This window comes from Equus asinus, chromosome 28 (assembly GCF_041296235.1).
Source record: "Equus asinus isolate D_3611 breed Donkey chromosome 28, EquAss-T2T_v2, whole genome shotgun sequence".
Taxonomy (NCBI): domain Eukaryota; kingdom Metazoa; phylum Chordata; class Mammalia; order Perissodactyla; family Equidae; genus Equus; species Equus asinus.
Window position 1 is genome coordinate 39,743,279 of NC_091817.1, and position 23,787 is coordinate 39,767,065.

The window sequence follows — 23,787 nt, forward strand, 5'->3', positions numbered from 1 at the left end:
CTATTTGGGGTCTTTTGTTGTTCCATATAAATTTTAGGATTCTTTGTTCTATTTCTCTGAAGGATGTCATTGGGATTCTGATTGGGATTGCATTGAATCTGTAGATTGTTTTACGTAGTATGGACTTTTTAACTATGTTTATTCTTTCAACCCATGAGCATGGAATATTTTTTCATTTCTTTATGTCTTCTTCAATTTATTTCAATAATGTCTTATAGCTTTCAGTGTATAGGTCTTTCACCTCTTTGGTTAAGTTTATTCCTAGATATTATTTTTGTTGTGATTCTAAATGGGATTGTATTCTTGATTTCTCTTTATGCTAATTTGTTGTTAGTGTATAGAAACACAACTGATTTTTAAAATTGATTTTGTACTGTGCAACTTTGCTGTAGTTGTTGATTATTTCTAATAGTCTTCTGGTGGTTTCTTTAGGGTTTTCTCCATATAGAATCATGTCATCTGCAAACAGTGAGAATTTCACTTTTTCCCTTCCAATTTGGATACCTTTTATTTCTTTTTCTTGCCTAATTTCTCTGTCTAGAACTTCCAGTACTATGTTGAATAAGAGTGGTGAGAGTGGGCACCCTTGTCTTCTGTTCTCAGAGGGATGGCTTTCAGTGTTTCACCATTAAGTATGATGTTGGCTGTGGGTTTGTCGTAGATGCCTTTATTATGTTGTACTTTCCTTCTATTCCTATTTTACTGAGAGTTTTTATCATAAATGGATGTTGGATTTTGTCAAATGCTTCCTCTGTGTCTATTGAGATGATCATGTGGTTTTTATTCCTCATTTTGTTAACGTGGTATATCACAGATTGATTTGCAGATGTTGAACCATCCCTGAGTCCCTGGAATAAATCCCACTTGATCATGGTGTATGATCCTTTTAATGTTTTGCTATATTCAGTTTGCCAGCATTTTGATGAGGATTTTTGCATCTATGTTCATCAGTGATATTGGCCTGTAATTTTCCTTCTTTCTGTTGTCCTTGTCTGGTTTTGGTATCAGGGTAATGTTGGCCTCATAGAATGAGTTAGGAAGCGTTCTGTCTTCCTCAATTTTTGGGAATAGTTTGGAAAGGATAGGTATTAAATCTTTGAATGTTTGGTAGAATTCTCCAGAGAAGCCATCTGGTCCTGGACTTTTGTTTTTTGGGGGGTTTTTGATTACTGTTTTGATCTCTTTACTTGTAAGTGCTCTATTCAGATTTTCTATTTCTTCTTGATTCAGTTTTGAGAGGTTGTATGAGTCTAAGGATTTATCCATTTCTTCTAGGTTATCTAATTTGTGGGCCTGTAGTTTTTCATAGTATTCTCTTATAATCCTTTGTATTTCTGCAGTGTCTGTTGTAATTTCTCCTCTTTCATTTCTAATTTTATTTATTTGAGCCTTCTGTCTTTTTCTTGGTGAGTCTGGCTAAGGGTCTGTCAATTTTGTTTTATCTTCTCAAAAAACTAGCTCTTAGTTTCATTAATCCTTTCTACTGAAAGGATTTTTTTTAACTTTCTATTTCATTTATTTTTAATTTATTGCTTTAATTTATTTATTTATTTAATTATTTATTTTTAATTTATTACATTTCTGTTTCATTTATTTTTGCTCAGATTTTTTATTATTTCTCTCCTGCTGACTTTGGACTTTGCTCTTCTTTTTCTGGTTCTGTTAGGTGCATTTTAATACTTGTTTGAGATTTTTCTTGTTTGCTGAGGTGGGCCTGTACTGCTATGAATTTCCCTCTGATGACCACTTTTGCTGTGTCACATAGGAGTTGGTCTGTTGTATTTTCATTTTCATTTGTCTCCAGGTACTTTTTAATTTCTCCTTTGATTTCTTCATTGATCCAATGGTTGTTCAGTAGCATGTTGTTTAATCTCCACATATTTCTGACTTTCCTAGTTTTTTTCCCTGTAGTTGATTTCTGGTTTCATAGCATTGTGGTCAGAAAAGATGGTTGAGATGATTTCAATATTCTTAAATTTATTGAGGCTTGCCTTGTTTCGCCTTATATGGTCTATCTTTGAGAATGATCCATGTGTACTTGAGAAGAATGTGTATTCTGCTGTCTTTGGATGGAATGCTCTCTATATATCTATTAAATCCATTTGATCAAATGTTTCATTTAAATCTACTATTTCCTTCCTGACTTTTTGTCTGCATTATCTGTCCATTGATGTAAGTGGAGTGTTGAGGTCCCCTACTATTATTGTGTTGCTGTTAATTTCTCCCTTTACATTGTATAATAATTGCTTTATGTCCTTTGGTGCCCCTGTGTTAGGTGCATATGTATTAATAAGTGTTACATCCTCTTGGTGGAATGTCCCTTTTATCATTATATACTGCCCTTCTTTGTCTCTTGTCTTTTTTGACTTGAAGTCTGCTTTGTCTGATATAAGTATGGCAACACCTGCTTTCTTTTGTTTGCCGTTAGCTTGGGTTATTGTCTTCCATCCCTTCACTCTGAGCCTATGTTTGTCTTTAGAGCTGAGATGTGTTTCTTGGAGGCAGCATATTGTTGGGTCTTGTATTTTCATCTATCCAGCTTCTTCGTGTCTTTTGATTGGAGAATTCAATCCATTTACAAATAGAGTGATTATTGATATATAAGGGCTTAATAGTACCATTTTATCTCTTGTTTTCTGGTTGTTTTGTGTTTCCATTGTTTCTCTTCCTTTGTATTTCTGAATGCCATTTAATTTTGGGGATTTTCTGAGGAGGTTCTCTCAATTTTCTCTCTTTTTGTGAATTGTGGCTCTTCTCTGATTTTTTTAGTGGTTACTGTGGGGTTTGTATAAAAGATCTCGTAGATGAAATAGTCCATTTTCTCAGAGCTTCTTATCTCCATTAATCTAAGCAGGTTCCATCCCTTTCCTCTTCCCATTCTGAGTTATTGCTGTTGCAAATTATTGTTTTTAATGTTGTGAGTTTGTGACTAAGCTGAAGTGTTTATACTTACTTTTGATGCCTTCTTTTCCTTTATCTTTTAAGTTATAGTTGAGTATTGGCCTCCTTGTTCTGATAGAGGGTTACAGTTTTCTGATTATGTCTGTCTACTTATCTCCTTGCTCAAAGCTTGGAAGACTTTTGCCTTTTTGTTTCTGGTGTGAGGGAATCTTTAAGTATTTCTTGTAGCAGAGGTCTTGTGGTGATGAACTCACTCAGTTTTTGTTTATCTGGGGAAGCTTTATTTCACCATCATACCTGAATGAAAATTTTGCTGGATAGAGTTTTCTTGACTGAAAGTTTTTGTTGTTCAGTATTTTGAATGCCGGGGTCCAGCCTCGGCAGAGTCCAGGTTCCCACGGGAGAGACGGCGTCGGTGAAAAACTGGGGGAGGGGGAAATAAAGAGGACGTGAGACTTGGGTTGGTGTTAGCAAGTCCGACTTTACTGTGCACAAGTGTCGTTTATATATTTTTCAGGATTAGTACAGAAATAGTTCTACAAATATTCTCAGAGAGATAAGAAAGTAAAAAAATCGAGCACAAGAATATTTATTAGCATTCCATTCTATATAGCATAAGGTTAATGGTAGTCTTCTCCGCAATTAACTAGTGTTTGTTGTCTCTAAGCTAAAGGAGATAGGTATCTAGGCATCTGTTGTAATTCACGGTAAAGTTAAATCAAAGAGAGAAGGTCCAGGCCTCCAGACAGGCCAGCAGTCTGTCTGGTTACATCCTGGTGGAGCCATCCCTGCCTCCCTCAATCATTTACGCCATTAGTGTAGATGGTTAATGGGAACAAAAGGCGACTCCAGGGTGTCTTATCCCCAGGGCTATCTGCATTCTCAGCGGGCAGTTAAACATCTTTACATTTTTGCGCCCTTTAGGGGGTGGAAGCATTCCTTTGTCTTTTAGATTGTAGAGCTAACAGTCCCTTAAGTACACTGCTGGAGAAAGTATCATTTTGTTAGTAAAGTAAAGGGCTGAAAAGCTAAGCTAAAGTATATATCTTCAAGAATAAAAAACAGAAATAAGTATAGACATAACCTTGCTAGAAAGCATGAATATAATTCAGAAAATATCAGGGGTGTCGGCCGGCCATTCTTCACCGAGGGGCATTCTTGCACCCCTTGGCCCTTCTACTCACCAATTATTTATTATTTATTGCTTTTAGGAGAAAACCTCTATAACATTTTAACAGAAAGCAGAAGGTCAAGAATAATATATAGATACTTCTTGATCATCCAATTAACCGGCAAACTTAGAAGGATGAGGCATATATATATTTAGACAAAGAACTGGAGGGAGAAGGAAACATTAACCAGATGGAGGCCATAAACCTAATTCGACATCTTATCTGGGCAGGATTCCTTTCTGGTTGTCTCAAATGGGACTGTGTGCTCCTCCAATAATTAACTGAAAAATATCTTGAAAGTTACCTGCAGGTGGTCACATTCTCTTACTATATCTAATTTTCCCAGGAGGTAGTGCCTCCCAAGCAGCCACCCAAAGGAGTGAAAACTGGAGGTTAAGAAAGGAAAAGGAATGAAGGGCAATTAGAAGCAGCACAGGTTTCAGAACTATGTGAGGGGCTGGCCGGTTATTCTTCACCAAGGGGCGACCCTGCACCCCTCGGCGTTAATCGGCTGGACCCTGTCAAACAGCCAATAAAATGATGTAGCCACGGCTCCCAGCATCTGAATATATCATTCTATTCTCTCCTAGCCTGTAGTGTTTCTGCTGAGAAATCTGCTGAAAGGCTGATAGGGTTTTCTTTGTAGGTTATTTTCTCCTGCTTTTCTGCCCATAATATTTTTTCTTTGTTGTTGACTTTTGCCAGTTTTACCCTTATATGCCTTGCAGAAGGTCTTTTAGCATTGATGTAATTAGGCATTCTATTAACTTCGTGTATTTGTAAATCTGGTTTCTTCCTCAGCTTTGGGAACTTCTCAGCTATTATTTCTTTGAACAAGCTCTCTGCTCCTTTCTCCCTCCCTTCTCCCTCTGGAATACCTATAATCCTTATGTTGCTTTTCCTAATTCAATCAGATATTTCTCAAGAATTTCTTCATTTTTAAAAAATCTTAGTTCTGTCTCCTCCACCTGTAGAATTTCTATATTTTTATCCTCTAAATCACTTCTTTCCTCTGTAACATCAGCTCTATTTTGGAGGACTCCAGATTATTTTTTATTTCATTAATTGTGTTTTTCATATCCAGAATTTCTGCTTGGTTATTTTTTTTTTTAATAGATAGTTTCAATCTCTTCGGTGAAGAGATTCATTTTATTCCTGAGCTCATTGAACTGTCTTTCTGTGTTCTCTTGTAAATCATTGAGTTTCTTTATGACAGCTATGTTGAATTCTCTGTCATTTAGGTTGTAAATTTCTGTGCCTTCAGGGTTTATTTCTGGAGAGTTGTCATTTTCCTTCTGGTCTGAGTTGTTGCTGCAGTTTCTCATGGTGGTTGATGAACTAATCTTTTGTCAGGGCATTTGTGGTATTCTTAGGTCTCAGATTCCACCAGTAGGGGGAAAAAGGATCAGAGTTTCTGGTCCCACCCCATCTGCTGGAAGCTGTGGGGATACTATGGGTGCTTGCACTGCCCTGGGGAGTTTTCAGGTGCTTGTGTGTGGAGTGTGCTTGGTGGTGCAGCTTTCTCCCAGGACTAAGCTAGGGCCATCCCTTGGGGCTGCAGGGGCAGCAGGGGCTCCCCCACTGCAGGGAAAGTGATCCTGAGCAAGCTAAAGGCTTCTACTGCCTCTTCCTACAGTCGCCCTAGAGCACATTCCCTCTTCTAGGGCTCAGTGGTACTATGGGTCTCGTGCAGACCTTGAGTGCACTTGCCGTGGCGTGTAGATCTGCTGCTTTTTCTGCTTGTGGTCCTGCTGGCCAGTGTGCTTGGTGGGTGGGCTTCCTCGGTGGGACTCAGCTGAGGCCACTCCTTGGTCTGCAGGGGCATGGTGGGCTCCCCCCAACCACTGGGAAAGTGATCCTGAGTGAGCTAAGGGCTGCTGCCCCCTCTTTGTACAGTCACTGCATGTATGTTCCCGCTTTCAGCGTGCTTGTGCTGGATGGGAAAGCATTCTTTGTACATGCACAGGGCTACTGGGGGAGGGCAGGGAGTGCTCACCTATCTCCACCATTTCCTGGAGGGCCAATCCACCCACCCTCAGGTATATAGCTCCATGTGTCTCTCAGGTGTCCTGTTGTGCCGTGTAGGCTTCTTCCATTGGTCAATGAATGTCTATTTAGTTATAATTCAAAAGGTGGATAGACAAAGGGAACAGCTCACTCTGCCATGTTGCTGACATCACTGTCTCTTTTTTTTTTAAAAAATTATTTTTCTTATTGCAGTAACATTGATTTATAACATTATATAAATTTCAGATGTACATCATTATATTTCAATTTCTGTGAATATTATATCACATTTACCACCCAAAGACTAATCACAATCCATCACCATACACATGTGCCTAATCACCCCTTTCACTCTCCTCCTTCCCCACTTACCCTCTGCTAATCACCAATCCAATCTCTGTCTCTGTGTGATTATTTGTGCTTTTACCTTCTATTTTTGAGTGAGATCATACAGTATGTCATTTTCTTCCTCTGACTTATTTTGCTTAGCATAATACCCTCAAGGTCCATTCATGTTGTCACAAATGGCCACATTTCATCTGTTTTTATGGCTGAGTAGTATTCCATTGTGTATGTATACCACATCTTCTTTATCCATTTGTCCCTTGATGGGCACCTAGGTTGTTTTCAAGTCTTGGCTATTGTGAATAATGCTGTAAATGGGATTGTATTCTTAATTTCTCTTTCTGATACTTCATTGTTAGTGTGTAGAAACACAACTGATTTTTGTATATTGATTTTGACCCTGCAACTTTACTGTATTCATTTATTATTTCTAAAAGTTTTTTGGTGGGTTCCTTAATGTTTTCTAGATATAAAATCACGTATCTGCAAATAGTGACAGTTTCACTTCTTCCTTTCCAATTTGGATCCTTTTTATTTCTTTTTCTTGCCTGAGTGCTCTGGCTAGGACTTCCAATACTATGTTAAATAAGAATGGTGAAAGTGGGTATCCTTGTCTGGTTCCTGTTCTTAGAGGGATAACTTTCAGTTTTTCTCCATTGAGAATGATATTAGCTGTGGGTTTGTCATATATGGCCTTTATTATTTTAAGGTACTTTTCTTCTATACCCATTTTATTCAGAGTTTTTATCATAAATGAATGTTGGGTCTTATCAGATGCTTTCCCTGCATCTATTGAGATGATCATGTGATTTTTATTCTTCATTTTGTTAATGTGGTGTATCACATTGACTGATTTGTGGATATTGAGCCCTCTCTGCATTCCTGGAATAAATCCCACTTGATCATGTTGTATGATCTCTTTAATGTGTTGTATTGATTTGCTAGTATTTTGTTGGGCACTTTTGCATTGATCTTCATCAGTGATATTGGCCTGTAATTTTGTTTTTTTTGTGTGTTGTCCTTGTCTGATTTTGGTATCAGTGTAGTTTTTGCTTCGTAGAATGAGTTAGGAAGCTTCCTCTCCTCTTCAGTTTTTCGGAAGTGTTTGAGAAGGATAGGTATTAAGTCTTCTTTGAATGTTTGGTAGAATTCATCAGGGAAGCCATCTGGTCCTGGACTTTTATTTTTTGGGAGGTTTTTGATTACTGTTTGGTCTCCTTCTTGGTGATTTGTCTATTCAAATTATCTATTTCTTCTTGATTCAGTTTTGGAAGGTTGTATGCTTCTAAGAATTTATCCGTTTCTTCTAGATTATCCAGTTTGTTGGCGTATTGCTTTTTGGAGTATTCTCTTATATGCTTTTGTATTTCTGAGCTGTCTATTGTAATTTTTCCTCTTTATTTATGATTTTATTTATTTGAACCTTCTCTCTTTTTTTCTTTCTGAGTCTAGTTAAAGGTTTGTCAATTTTGTTTATCTTTTCAAAGAACCAGCTCTTAGTTTCATTGAATTTTTTCTCCCTTTTTTAGTCTCTGTTGCATTTATTTCTGCTCTGATTTTTATTATTTCCTTCCTTCTACTGATTTTGGGCTTTATTTCTTCTTCTTTTTCCGCTTACTTTCAGTGCGTTGTTAGATTGTTTATTTGAGATTTTTCTTGTTTATTGAGGTAGGCTTATATTCCTATAAACTTACCTCTAACTGCTTTTGCTGTATCCCATAAATTTTGGCATGTCATATTTTCATTTTCCTTTGTCTCCAGGTATTTTTTTGATTTCCCCTTTGATTTCTTCATTGACCCAATAATTGTTCAGTGCTGTTTTGTTTAATCTCCACATATTTGTGGATTTTCTGATTTTCTTTCAGTAGTTGATTTCTTGTTTCATTGTGGTCAGTCATTGCAGTCAGAAAAGATGCTTAGTATTTTTTCAATCTTCTTAAATTCATTGAGACTTGTTTTGTGGCCTAATATGTGATCTCTCCTGGAGAATGTTCCATGTGGATTTGAAAAGAATGTGTATTCTGTGGTTTTTGGATTGAATGTTCTGTATATATCTACTAAGTCCATCTGGTCTAATGTGTCATTTAAGGCCAATGTTTCCTTATTGATCTTCTGTTTGGACGGTTTCTCCATTGGTGTAAGTGAAGTGTTAAAGTCCCTACTATTATTGTGTTACTGTCTATTTCTCCTTTTATGTCTGTTAATAATTGCTTTATATATTTAGGTACTCCAGTGTTGGGTGTATAGATATTTACAAGCATTATATCCTCTTGTTTGATTGTTCCTTTTATCATTAAGTAGTGCCCTTCTTTGTCTCTTGTTACAGTTTTTGTTTTAAAGTCTGTTTTGTTTGATAAAAGTATTGCTACCTCAGCTTTCTTTTCATTGCTATTTGCATAGAGTATCTTTTTCTGTCCCCTCACTTTCAGTTTGTGAGTGTCTTTAGGCCTGAGTATGTCTCTTGTATGCAGCATATAGATGGGTCTTGTTTTTTAATCTGATTGGCCACACTATGCATTCTGATTGGAGCATTTAGTTCATCAACATTTAAAGTAGCTATTGATAAGTATGTACATATTGCCATTTTGTTACTTTTTTTCTGGGTGTTTTAGTAGTTCTTCTCTGTTACTTTCTTCTTCTCTTGCTCTCTTCCCTTGTGATTTGATGGCTTTCTTTAATATTATGTTTGGGTTCCTTTCTCTTAATTTTTTGTGTATTTATTATTGGTTTCTGGTTTGTCATTACCATGAGCTTCATATATAATAACCTACCTATATAACACTCTATGTTAAATTGATCGTCTCTTTAGTTTGACCTCTTGCTAAAAGCTCTACTCTTTTACTCCCCTGCTCCCACATTTCATGTGTCATGTCCAATAGCTTTTCTGGGGATATTCCCCATTGTTGTTAGTAGCCAGAAAAGCCAGATATTGTGACACTCATCTCAGTTGTGCTGAGTCCTAAGGCTTCTTATAGTGGTAATGCTCCCTGCTCAGTTCCCCACTCCTCCAAGGAAGGCTTTGTATGTTAGGATTGCTCCCAGCTGGCCATGAAGCAAGGTGGCTTGTGAAGGTGGCTTTTTTTCTCTCCAGAAAGGAATTTTTGCCTCTTCCACCTCAGTCAGCACTGCCCCTTTTTGTGGGGATTCTTTTTATACAGTTTTCAGTTCTGTTTTGGGAGTAATTGTTCCAAGAGTAGTTGTAAATTTGTTGTTTCCATGGGAGGAAGTGAGTTCACAGTCCACCCACACCATCCTCTCTCAGAAATAGTTTTCTGATAGCTCAAAAATGGTAACAACTTAATAATTTTATAAAATAATAGGTGGATACTTTAAAGATTGCATGGAAGAAGAATTAGCTGAATAAAATAAGCATGTATGGATATCATGGTTAGCATGACATTGTTCTTATACTTTTGGTCTCCTTTGTGCCTTATTATTTTTTAATATGTGATACACATAAAAGGATAGATGATAGGTATATATTTTCATATACATCCTTATATACCTATTGATATATCCATATATGTATGTGTATACACACAAACATACACATACACACATTGCCTTTCTCCAGAAGTAACCGCTATCCTGTTTTCATTTCTTTGTTTTTTAATAGTATTTTTAAATCAATGAGTCCCCAAACAACATATTACCTAGCTTTGCTTGCTTTTAAGATTTTGAAAACTATCAACCTATATTATATAAGTTGATTTGGTCTTTGGATAAGTTGGTCTTTTATAAGTTGATTTTTTTCACTAAAAATTTTGTTTCGTAGATCCAACCTTTTTTCTGTTGTGGGTGGGTGTTGGTGTCATTCCTTTTTACTGCTGTGTGTTATTCCATTGTGAAAAGTACCACAATTTATTGATCTGTTCTTTGGTCGTTGGATGTTTGGCTTCTTAATGATTTTTTGCTACTATGAGCAATGTTGCTATAAATTGTGCATGTCTCCTGGTGCACAAATGCAAGAATTTCTCTAGATCAGTGCTTCCAAACTTTTTTCTTTTCATGGGACACAGAAAATACTAGTATTTGTATTGCATCCTTGGGTAGGAAGGCAGAACTTTTCAAGACCAGTGGTTCATCACAGGGATGCTCTGCCCAGGAGGACATACATATCAATGGAATTGATGGAATGTGGGGTATGAAAAGTTCAAATATATGAACTAATGAAAAATTGTTTTTGTAAAAGTATTTGCTTAAGTTTACACTCCCACTAGCAGTGTGTTGGAGCTTCTCTTGGCCCCCATTCTCTAGACAATCTGCTGTTGTCAGACTTCTGAAATCTTGCCAATTTATGATCTGTAAAATATTATCTAATTGTAGTTTTGCTTTACACTTCTTTTTACTTTATGAGTTTGAACATCAATTCCTTTAGGTTCTGTTCTGTGAACTCTCTGATCTTGTGCCGTTTTTTTCCAAATGTGTTTTCCAACTGATTTAAAGGCAGTTTTTGTTTTTCTTTATTCTACTTTCCTCAATTTGGAATACTAATTGTATACTCTTTTGCAAGTATTTCCTACACGTTGTGATGTTTCTGTTCATTTTACGTGTCTTTTGGCAACCATAAAATCTTAATTTTAATATAGTTAAATTTATAAATCTTTCCTTATATCAATTTATTTATAAATTAGCTATACTGATTAGGTATTTTTATTTCTTGTTTAAGTAAAACTTTTCTACCTGAAGATATTATATTATTTTATAATTTCTATGAGGTTTTACTTCTCCATTTTCATAATCTCTTATCTTTAAGTTCTTTTTCTTTTCTTCTCAAACTTATTAGACCTCCAGTAGAATGTTGCATATAAACAGTGAGCATATTGTTAGAGATCCTAGTATTTTTTGTTTTGGTTGTTTGCTTTATTGATTGAATCCCAGAAAGCTGTCAGCACTGTACTAACCTGAATGTGGATTTTTCCCTCTTGGCAGATGATTGCGATGAACCTCTGGTGTCGGCCTTGTCTCAGGCATCATTCAGCAGTTCATCCGAGCTCTCCAGCAGCCACGGTCCTGGATTTGCAAGGCTAAATCGAAGAGATGGTAAGTCTGCGTTTTTCTCTCTGATTGGTTCATGATGAATCTCAATTTTCCCTTCTTTTAAGGAAATCATTATAGGTGACATATTGTAAAAGGAAGTAAATTTCTACATAAGCAAATGGTAGAAACTCTTGGGATGTACATGACATGTAGAACTGGTCTGGAATGGCAAAGGATGCATCCTATTTGAAAGTCCTGTATCATCACTTCAGCACCCAAGGAATTGAATTCCTTCCACCTGGCAAGTTTTATATGTATCTTATAAAATAACCTTTTTTTCAACAATATCCAATAATTATGAATACAGTAACCATGAAAATTTAATTGGCCCTCTATTTCAAGGTAAATAAGGAAGTTTGCAACAAGAAGTAATTTTAAAAGATGCTAGTTATTTAAAAATAATAAGTCCTCAGTTTATTTAATTGTCAATGTGGATGACATGATTTTCTTTCTTGTTGAGGACAGGAACTTAATAAGTTTCATGCTCCAGTAGGAATACTCAGTTCATACTGTTGACTATCTCTTAGGTAGGTTGTGTTTGATTGCTTGAATATGTTTAAAGGAAAGCACAGATAAATCAATGGCAGCTTGCTGTAGAAATAAGAGAATTTAAAAACTCTATGCCTCTGTGCACTTAGAGACAGAACATCATTGTGGTCCCTTTTCATAATATGCTAAGGCAAAACCCATCTGTGCATAGCATATATGCTATGGAAAGAGTCTTGGCAATACTAACACGGAAAACATTTTTAACAACTATGAAGAAATAGACATTGACATCGTGTGTTGTTAAAACTGTGATTCACTCATTTATTATCCCCTTCTCGTGTGCCGTATGTTAACCACTTCTAATTTTACTCCTTTATGTTATCCTTGGTGCTGCTGTTTAATGTTTGAGCTCTTTGAACATTGAACATAACAAATACATTAGGTGTGTGTGTGTGTGTATCTGTGTTTTGCCATCAAGTACATGTTATAAATATGTAACACTTCAGTGTGATTTTAAATTTGTTTATCTTAAAATTTTATCTCGTATTATTTGAGACAGTCACTTTTGTGTGTTTCCTTTTCTTTATTGAGGTATAATTGACATAACTTGTGTGTTTTTCTAAGTGTAAGAGTATCAATGGAGAGTAGTAACTGAGATCCTTGTATCAAATGGGGAATTTGGGGGGCCTTGAATATATTTGCATAGATAATGCTTGTCTGTTACTTTTATTTGCCTTGTAGTAAGAATTATTGGTCACACTGGACTGTCTTTCACTATTTTCAATTCTGAATTTCCCTTATTGACCACAGGCAAGTGAGCTCTCCTAGCCCCACTGAGGGCCAGTCCAGATCCATGGGATTCATGGTCCTTGCAGTGGGAATGCTGTTATCACAACACTGGTCTTAGAATGAGGTCCCCATCTTGTACACTTTTTTAAAGTAAAGCAGAATGTAACATTTATCATCACTCCATTTGAGTAATAAAAGCTGTCATAGGATTTGGCCCATGGAAAGAGATACAAAACTTAATTTAACTACTTATCTTTATTTCATTTATTGAGGTTCAATAAATCACAAAAAATATATATGTTATTAATGAGATCAAATCGTGTTTTTCATTGATTTATATACTCATCCAGAGTCCATCAGTGGGACTCATTTTCATTCTTAATTTGTTTGTACGGTTCCTGGTGAAACACAGTATCAAACTTCATGAATCTCATTTGCATGTTAATGAAATGGAGAAACAAAACAGGATCATTTTAATTATCTTTTGCTGCTTGTCAACCTACTTGATTACATTTTTCTTTTTTATTTAGTTTTTCTTTTTTTTCCTATTATTTACATGAAGTGTTCACAAAGAAATGTCAGATTTTGAGTGATGTTTTAAAGGCTATATATTATTTCTGGTATTGCAACATTATTTGTGGTATTTATATCAAGCTGTGGAAGGATGTTCAGCCAAGTCAGCAGGTCATGTATAAATAAACTAAATCAGCAAATAAGGGTCTTGGTATCCCAGAAACACAGATAAGGTGACCTCTTGCCTGCGGAATCTGGACAGCTTAGAGCCAAAGGTTGATAGGCAAGAAATGAGGAATCAAGTTCAACAAACGCTGTGAAAATGACTAGATCCCTGTAATGGGGGAAAGAGATCAGGAAGAGGCTGCAATTAAGCATAATGATTCCATTTCTACCAGAAGGGAGGAAGAAAAATTAAGAGTTTTTTTTGAGGTATGTTAATTTAATTTTGTCACTTGAGGGCCATTGTGGGGTGAATTTTGTCTTCCAAAGGATACGTTCAACTCCTACCTCTGATACCTACGAATGTGACCTTATTTGGACATACGGTCTTTGCAGATGTGGTCAAGTTAAGATAAAGTCATATCATATCACCAATATTAGGGTGGGCTCCAAATAGGGCGTTATCTGGAGAATGAGACTTGGAGATACACAGAGACAGAAAAGACAGAGAGAAGGCCAGGTGAAGACAGAAGCAGAAATGGGAAGGATGTAGCTACAGACCAAGAAATGTCAAGTATTGCCAGCACCAGCAGAAGCAAGGAAGAGGGAAGGAAGGATACTTCTCAAAAGCCTACAGAGAGAGCACAGACCTTCTGACACCTTGATTTTGGCCTTCTGGCCTCCAGAACTGTGAGAGAATAAATTCTGTTCTTTCAAGCTGCCCAATTAGTGATGCTTTGTTAAGTAGCCCTGGGAAGCTAGTACAAGTGCCATTGAGTAAATAGCTTCTTTTTCATACTTCCTTTGTACTAGGAAGATCCATCTCGATATGAACCTGAAAGATTACAGAACTCAGAGAACTAGAATCCAAACTTAACTGTAAACAACACAAACAAACAAAAACCAATGACTGTTAAAACTTGCTGTATAATAGAATTAAATCTCTGTGTCTTTATTCCCACTGTTGCAGTTTTAGTGTAGTTTGAATTATAATGGGCAACTTAAATTTCTACCATTGTCAATATGGAGTTCAAACAGGTTCTTGTGTACCTTTGATAGTTCAAGTGTGTTCTTAGGAGAGAATGTAAAGAAACCATATGTGTCGAACGGTCCCTCAGGTTGCAATATAATCCAAATGGAAGTTTTTATTTTCAGGTACTTGGGAAACCTTGGAAATGAATTATTGCAAACTGATGTACTTGTGCAAACAGGTCAAATAATAAAGCAGTATATAAAATTAATACACACAGCAAAAATAAAATATTTATACGGATGTGTAAACATACATATGTACATGTGTTTAATTATATAGCAGATTACTTCCCTAACTGAAAAATATTGTGCGTTTTCTCTCATCTATTCTGTAAGATCGAAATATTTTCTGTTGTTAAAAATCTGAATCTTAGTCTCTACTTTCCTATTGTCTGTTTTATTTAAGCACAGCTATGTCCTTCTACTCTAAGTGCTTGTAAAGTGGTGCTTTCCCCATGTCTGTAAGATTTGCTCTTAAAATCAAGCATCTATCTGTAGAGAAATTAGTATATTTGGTTAATTGACAGAACTCTCATTCTTGGATGTAGTTCTAATGAGAATTATTATAACATTCTATGCAGAATTATTTGGTGATTGTCACTGCCCTAAATCATTGTCCTTGTTTGCACACAACTATTGTGCTTGAATTAAAATCCCAAAGATAAATCCCCAAGGTATGCATGATACATGTCAGTGCTTAAGAGGACACATGAGGTGAATGTTTCCTACTGTTAAACATGTTGCATAAAATCTTCTATAAGTATTACATTTAAAAATGATACCATTAATATATTTAATAACCAATACTTTCTTTGTGAGGAAAAGAGTAAGAGATAAATTTTGTACAGGACTGAAAAAAACTCAAGCCTAAGGAAAGGGGAGCCTCGTTGGCACAGTGAATGTGGGTCTGAAATGTGTCTGAGAGGTCCCCAGGACCACAGATGGGGTGGTGGGCTTCATCGACTGGGGTGTGTACAGAATTTACTGCGTTGAGAATGGCCTGTTCTTGTAGAGTTTGTCAGAGAACCAGAGATGGCAACCATTTATTTGCTTCTGTATCCTCATCACACTCAGGATCTGATGTGCCCGACTAAGCCCTTGGCACCTGAATAATTACTTGCAAGGGTCCAGCACCTCCATGCTGATTCAGGCTGTAAGTACATGACTTCTTATTAGCTCTGCCTGATTTTTCTGTCTTGTGCCCTAATTTATCTCTGGGATTAGATGTACAGTTCTTAACATGGAGATGAGAACACTTAAACCCGACAAAAACCCTGAATAGTCAGATCCCAGAGAGTCGCCCCTACAGTCACAGGACACGGGCTTCCCTGACACTCTGGAACCTCAGCTAAGCTACTCTGCTTCTCTCTTTCGTTCTCCCTCTAGTGGGTCATATAATTTTAGGTGAAGAGCAGACACTTCAGTATTAGACGTATCTGGGATCAAGTCACCACTCCTGGGTTTAAATCACTTCTACCTCTTACTCATTTTAGAATGGGAAAAATATGTAACCTCTGTGCTTTAATTCCCGAATTTTCTCTAGGAAGAGTAGGATAGTACTGAACTGGTATTGGCTTTATTGGAAATGACCACAGTGCTGTGATGTGGCCACAAGAATTACAAAAGCACAGACCCAAGAGAAGGTCAAACAGTTTCAGAGTGCGTCCTGCCAATTAACCCCATTTTAGCAAACCCCACAAGACCAGCTCTGTATGTTAATTTACACAGAGGTAATCTCAGGACATTCAGGTTTCCACATGACTCTGACAGGAAGGGTTAATTTATTCCTGATTAATTATAAAGCAAAGCAGGGTCAAAAAATTGTATTTTATTTGTTCATTATCAACTTGAAGTAAAGATAAAACATTCTCCTATATCCTTAGTCAAACTCTGTGAACTAGGGTGATCTGATGGTTTTATTTAAAATATTTTTACTTTTTTAGCAATTGGAAATTGGTTGATGAAGTTAAAAAAATTTTACTACCATTTTGGTAAAAGTTTGGGAAATGAAGGTCCGGATCAATTTTATGATCAGTGGGGTGTCATTTGTGTTTATAGACTATATTTTGTGTGCTGGCCTTGAGAAGGTGAAATAAAAATGAGTGAAGATTTACATCTGATTTCTCGATCTGCCCATGTCCTCTATTCATTAAAGCACAGGAGAGGTTGCTGTCGCTTCTGCGATTAATATAGAATCACTTCTATTCTTCTAGCAATTCATTGGATTTCACGCCAGTGGTGATTGTCCGTCTGATCGTTCAGTTCTCTCTTTGGTTGTTGCTCTCCCTTCTGGGCCCCTTCCTCAAGGACGTCTTCCACCCTCTTTTAATCTCTCTCACCAGTGTCTTGGTACTGCCTCTGTCTTACCCTTATCATCCTTGTCTGCCCCGAAGCAGATTTTCTTCTGCTCTAAATCAATCTGATAATGTAATCCAAGTGGATGTGCCAAGTAGCCAATCCTAAGTAATTTATGGTGATAAAAAGTGCTGGTTTTGGAATCATGAAAACTAGATTATGATACTAAATTGTAGATGGCCTTGGGGAAATGACATTTCTTCTCTTTTTTTCCTTTCCTGTAAAAGGGTGGGGTTGAATTAGAGGATCTCTGACTATGACAATGCACTCTTTTTATTTGCGATATTCCACAGGCAATGTCTTTTCTAACTCTAATAATGGAAAATTTCAAAGCATGTGAGTGAGTGAGATTGATGGCCCTTCCATAAGAAGGTAAGGGGAGTACCTTGAGGCAGATTGTCCTTCTAAGTCCTCTCAAACTCAAAGACACAGGAAGCTCTTGGCTTAGGAAATGTCTTCATATGTTATAAAATCTGGGAATTCAAGTTGTAAATATGATCCTACTGAAATTGATACAATTGCTCAAATTTGGTCAATTAAAATACACTCAGAAAATTAAAAATCATCAATATATCACTTACTTTTTTGTATGTATCTAATATTTTTCACAGTACTGTGTAGGAAAATTTCACTTGTGGGTACAGTGAAAATAAGCAGTGAATTAAGTAATCACATAGTGTCTTTTTAAAAAATTTATTTATTTATTTTGAGGAAGATTAGCCCTGAGCTAACATCTGCTGCCAATCCTCCTCTTTTTGCTGAGGAAGACTGGCCCTGAGCTAACATCCATGCCCATCTTCCTCTACTTTATACGTGGGATGCCTACCACAGCATGGCTTTTGCCAAGTGGTGCCATGTCTGCACCCAGGATCCGAACTGGTGAACCCTGGGCTGCCAAGAAGCGGAACGTGCGAATTTAACCGCTGTGCCACTGGGCTGGCCCCTAATCACATAGTGTCTTAGGTTGGATTCTCCCAGAGGCACACCTTGGGCTGAAGATTGAGTGGTTTGTTAGGGGATAGCTCCCAGGAGAAGACAGTGAGAGAGTGGAGAAAGCAGGACAAGGAAGGGGAAGAAGCCAATTTCAGGGGAAGTCCCACATATGGCCTGATACACTCTGGATGATAAAATTTTACCTGAGACTTTGGCCTACCTCTTGGTCAAGGAACTGAGGCTAGCAAGGTGGCTGGCTGTATAATCAATTTAGAAAAGTCAGTGTCTTAGCAGCTTGGGCTACTGGAACAAAATGCCATAGACTGGATGGCTTAAACAATAGACATTTATTTCTCACAGCTCTGGAGGCTGGGAAGTCCAAGATCAAGATGTTGGCAGATTCAGTTCCTGGTGAAAGCCCACTTCCTGGCTTGTAGACAGCCACTTCCTGGCTGTGTTTTGATATGGCCTTTCCTTGGTGTGTGCATGTCGACAGAGAGAAGGAGAGATCTTTCTGTCTTCCTCTTCTTATAAGGGCACTAATTCCATCATGAGGGCCCCACTCTCAAGACCTAATCTAAATCTAATTAAGTCCAAAAGGTGTCAGATACATCACACTGGAGGTTAGGCTCCAACATATGAATTTTGGGAAGACACATTCAGCCCATAGCAGTTAGCTGCATTTTTATAAACTAGTAAACTAACTAGAAAGTGTCAACTACTTGAAAATATTGGAGAGAAACCAAAATAACCAGGGCTTCAGGGGCAAAGCTCCTAGAGAGAGAGGAAATGCCATATAGTGAGCCTGACATTTTCTGCACCAAATAACAGAGCTTCAAAATATATAAAGAAAAATGGACAGAAATAATAGGAAAAATAGACAGTACAAATTGAAACACAAAACATAGTGAGGGTTTTTTAATATAGCTCTCCCTGTAGCTTATTGAAGAAATAGCCAAAAAAAAAAAGTCAGTGGAAATACAGAAGATTTTAACAGCAAAGTTAGCAAATTTGACAAAATATGTAAATATGTAATTTTAATTTATATTTTAATGTATTTTAATGTATAGCACATATGAAACTCTGCCTCCAACAGCTGCAGAATACACATTCTTATCATGTGTACCTAGAATATTTACTTAAATTTATTCTGGGCCATAAAAAGTGTTTCAACAAGTCTCAAAGGCTTTAAATCATACAGAGTAAGTGCCCTGGGTACAGCTGAATTAAGCCAGAAATCAATAATTAAAAAATACTTAAAAACCCAGAAAGGTGTGGAATTTAATTAATACACTTCTCAAAAAGAAGTCTCAATGGAAATTAGAGAACATTTTAACTCAACGATGGCGAAATAGTATAGGTCAAAATTGTGAGCTGTAGCTTAGATCAGACTGATGGCTTTAATTGAATGTGTTACAAAAGAAGGGAGGCTAGATATTAGTGATCCATCCATTGCCTGCTTTTCCAATTTGTCAAGAAATTAGAAAAAGAATAGTACATTAAACCAAAAATAAGGAAAAAGAGAGGAAAAAAATTGCATTGCTTAATGAAATAGAAAACGTGCAATACAATCAATAAGAGAAAAATATAATAAGAGGATATTTTAACAAACTTCCTGCTAATTGTGAAAATTTAAATGAATTGAAAAAAGCATTAGAAAGACACAACCTAAAAAAAAAATGGTAAGAAATGAGAGAAAATTTAAGTATTCTTCTGTCTATTAAAGATAGTAAATCCATAATTCACACATTTCAAGAGAGAAAACTCCAGGCTAAAATGCCTTCAGATGTGAATTCTTCCAAATACTTTTAAGGAAGATATAACTCTAATCGTATACAATTTCTTCCAGAGGACAGAAAAAAAGTTAAAATACTCCCCAATTCATTCTGTGAGTCCGGCATAACCTTGATACCAAACTCTGTCAAGGACAAACAAGAAAGGAAAATTAAAAGCCACTCTCTCTCATGAATATAAATGCAAAATACTCTAAACAACATATTAGCATACATGAGTGAAGGGACTTAGGTTTGGCATCTGAATGAGAATGCATGCTTTCGGCTGGAATGTACATGTGCCCCGAAAGCATGGTAGGTTGAATACTCAACAAAGCGGTGAAAGCAGGGGTCTAGAGCTTTCTTGTCTGATATGATGCATAAGGATCCTGAGTATCTTCCCTAGGAGAGGATGGAGTGAAAGTGTGAGGATAGCTAGCAATAGAAAACCATCTTTTTTGTATTCACCCATATTAGAGCCTATTATAATTAAAGATGTGGTGTTATGTATTGGACACCTCTTGGGTGACAGTTACATGCTCTCAGCCCACCTCTTTCTCCAGCCGATGTGGTAAGGACCAAATCCAGCTTCCTTCAAGGACAACAGAACCTCATCTTGGGCTGTGCCATGTACCTGTGTCTTCCTGCCCCCTGGCTCCCCTCATGCTGAGGGATGATCTCCCCTGGGGAATCCACTGGGCATCAGAAATTCTAATGGTGGGGTATGGCAACTATTGCCTACCTGTGAGACTGACCTTGACCAATAGAGGATGAGAACTCATGGATAAAACCTTCTGCCTTTTGTCCTCAGGGTGGAAAGTTCTGAGATGCATCTTATAAGGCTGCTTGGAAGTGTTAAGCTCCTCATTTTGTTCGTACCTTGTTTTCCTGAGTCTGTTTAGTTGTCTGTCTGTGTTCTCTTGTATCTAATTGTGCTTCTTTAGATGATTAGTTTGGACTCGTTGTCAGGCAGTTTGTCGATCTTCATTTCTTGGGGGTTGGTTACTGGAAGTTCACTAAGTGTCCTTTCGGGGTGTCATGTTTGCCTGATTTTGCATCATCTGTGTCATCTTGCATTGTTGTCTGTGCATTTGAAGGAGCATCATTGGGCAGGTCTCTAGGCAGGCAGGATTGGTCCCAGAGGTGTCTGAAAGGGGCTGGAACTGATTCAGAGGGCTGGTTCAGGGTCTGCAGCTGGGACCAAGGTCTGCAGGCCTGCCTCTAGGGGCAGAGATGAGTGTGCCTCCTGCCAGGTCCCTGGGTGGGCTGACTTTCTGCAGACTGAGACAGAGCAGGGCTGGAGATGGGTCACAAGGCTGTTTCAGGATCCATAGTCACACCAAGGTCACCACGCCTGCTTTCAGGGGCATGGAGGAGCATGTCTTCTGCCAGATTCCTGAGTGAGCAGGACTCCTCTGGACCTTAGCTGAGAGGGGCTGGAGTCAAGTCGCAGGGCCGCTTCAGGGTCCCCAGTCAGATCAAGGTAGATGGGCTTCCCTCTGGAGGGAAGGGTCAGTGTGTCTCCCTCCATGTCCCCTGGTAGACAGGATTGCTCCTGGACCACAGCTCAGAGGGTCTGGAGCTGGGTGACAGGACTGCTTCAGGATCCACAGTCAGATGGAGGTCTGAGGGCCTACCTCGAGGGGCAGGAACTGGTGTCTCCTGGCAGGCTCCTGGACGCGCAGGACTGGGGGCTCCCTGATTGCAATGGAAGGGGCTGGAGCCAGGTTACGGGGCCACTTCAAGATCTACGGTCGGACTGAGGTCAGCTGGCCTGCCATGGGAACATGGCTGGGTGTGTCTCCTGCCCGGTCCCTGAATGGGCAGAGCTGCTCGCAGACAGCAGCTGGGATGGTCTGGAGCCCAGTTACAGGGCTGTTTCAGGATCTTCTTTGGGACAGAAATCTGTGGGTCTACCTCCAGAGGCACAGTCAGGAGCGTCTCCTGGTGGGTCCCTTGGAGAGCAGGACTGCTCCTGGCCTGTGGTGGGTCCCAGAACTCCCTCAAAGGTACTTTTGTCCATGGATGGCTGCCAGATTATTGTTGCTGAGGGGGATATGAGTGGGAGACTTCTATTCTGCCATCTTGCTGACATCACTTCATATATTATATGTCTATCTAACTGTCTATCTGTAGTTTAATATCTGTTCCCATAAATTATCTCATTTGATTTTTAACTGTGACCCTTCGAAGGCTTCTCTGTGGATATAACTCCATGAAAAAAGATAGAAAAAATTGCATGATTTTATAAGGGCTTCTCTGTGTTTTGTCTCAAATAGGAATTTATGTCAAAGATTTTTCTCCCTCAATGGGAATTGTCAGGGTCTTAAAGGTCTAATAATTTAAGTAGAAAGCCAGCCTAAAATCATATGTAAGTGATTTGAGGATTATTTGTTATTCTTCTCTTATCTTTTTCTTTAATTTCTTTAAAAAAATTGACGTATAATAAATATTAACCGTAGAAAATAAAAGGGACACATATAAAATTGACTATATAATTGGCCGTATAAAATATAAGTGACTTAATAGACTATATAAAAGCATCTGACTGTATAAAAATGAAAAACAAGGTCAGAGACTCTGTGCCAAAATGAGAATGTTTATGTGGGTTTTTCTAAAGCTTCATCCTCGACCTTGGCGTTGCTCATGCCCTCCCTGCATGAGCTGGTCCACTGCCAGGCCACAGGAGGGGGCCTGTGCAGACACCTCCCACATTTGCGCTGGAGGAGGAACATGGCTAACAGTCTCCTTTCTTGTATTTTCAACTGCCTGCTGGAATTTTCCAGCTGCCTGCTAGATGGCTTGTCTTCACAAAAGAGCTCAACATATCTTCAGTTAAATATATTACCTTCAAACCAGCTTCTCCTTGTCATTATTTTTCTTTTCTGGATCCTGGTGGTTATCTTAATCACCATGGCTTAAACGTTGTAGAATTACCTTTTATTTCTCCCTTGCTCCCTCCTCTTGGAGATGACAAATTCTGTATATTCATGGCTTGTAGTCTCTCTCTCTCTTACACTCCTTTTCTCGTTCCATTGCTACCCGCCTAATGCAGTTCTTTGGTTTTTAAACAAAATTATTTTAATAGATCCATCACTGGTCATGCAATTTTGAGGTTTTCCTCAATAAGAATAAGTTTTAAAGCACAATTGTGGCCTTATTTTTTCAATCCCACCTCCATTGCATGTATGGGTGTTTCTGAATGTGCCTTCTGAAGTCCAGCTCATAATCTACAGAGGTTGAACAGATAATTTGGTAATTTTAAGGAGAGAGGGATAAAAAAAATAACAAACTTTTCACTAATTGAACTGTAAGATAATTTGTGAATTTTCTGCCATTCACTAACAGAGTACAGTTTCTCTTAACTAACCCATTTTTACTTAATTTGTGTGCTATTACTTACACTTATTAGGCTTAGGTCTTTTGCTGTTAGTAGTACATGGCATTAATTCTGTGATCAGTAAAAATACATAGGGGCCGGCCCAGTGGCGCAGCAATTAAGTTCACATGTTCCGCTTCGGCGGCCCGGACTTTGCCAGTTCGGATCCCGGGTGCGGACGTGGCACCACTTGGGAAGCCATGTTGTGGTAGGTGTCCCACATATAAAGTAGAGGAAGATGGGCGTGGACGTTGCTCAGGGCCAGTCTTCCTCAGCAAAAAGAGGAGGATTGGCAGCAGGTGTTAACTCAGGGCTAATCTTCCTCAAAAAAAGAGAACATAAAGATTCTTGCATCATTGATGCATAAAAGCATAAAAGAAATAAATATGTAGGAAATAGAAATTCAGAACAATGTCATAACATAAAGAGCAACCATGATTTTTGTATGAAGAATAAAACATATGAGCCGGGATATATGAATCTTTGAATGTAGTGATTTCATACAAGTATCTAAATAAGAAAAGTGCTGGATACATAAAGGAAAGATATTGGACCTACTAGACAAGGACTTTAAATCAACTCCCTCAAATATGCACAAAGAGCTAAAGGAAGCCAGATGAATGATGTCTCAACAAATAGAGAATATCAATAGTTACAAATTATAAAAAGAAGGAACTAAACCAGTGATTTCTAATGTGAATGTTATGATTTTTTTCTGTAACAGAAAAGAATGGAACTACTTTTGCATCGAAGTTGCACTCCTAATGGCAAAACCCCATCTCATCTCATTATTAAGCTGTTTGCAAAATTCCTCTATCAAAGGACACTGTCAACAGCTATATTTTTTAGTGACTCTGGATGTGGAGGGGTAAATATTATGAGAAAATGCTAATACACC

General features: G+C 37.8%; 1 protein-coding gene across 2 annotated transcripts in view; it reads left to right on the forward strand.

The window, feature by feature from the left end:
- CNTNAP4 (contactin associated protein family member 4) overlaps positions 1-23,787 on the forward strand; it is a 243,903-nt gene that overhangs the window by 35,068 nt on the left and 185,048 nt on the right. For both annotated transcript variants that reach the window (XM_014846907.3, XM_070500547.1), the window contains exon 2: positions 11,358-11,468. In XM_014846907.3, the coding sequence (XP_014702393.3) occupies positions 11,358-11,468 (111 nt within the window). The remainder of the gene's footprint in view (positions 1-11,357; positions 11,469-23,787) is intronic.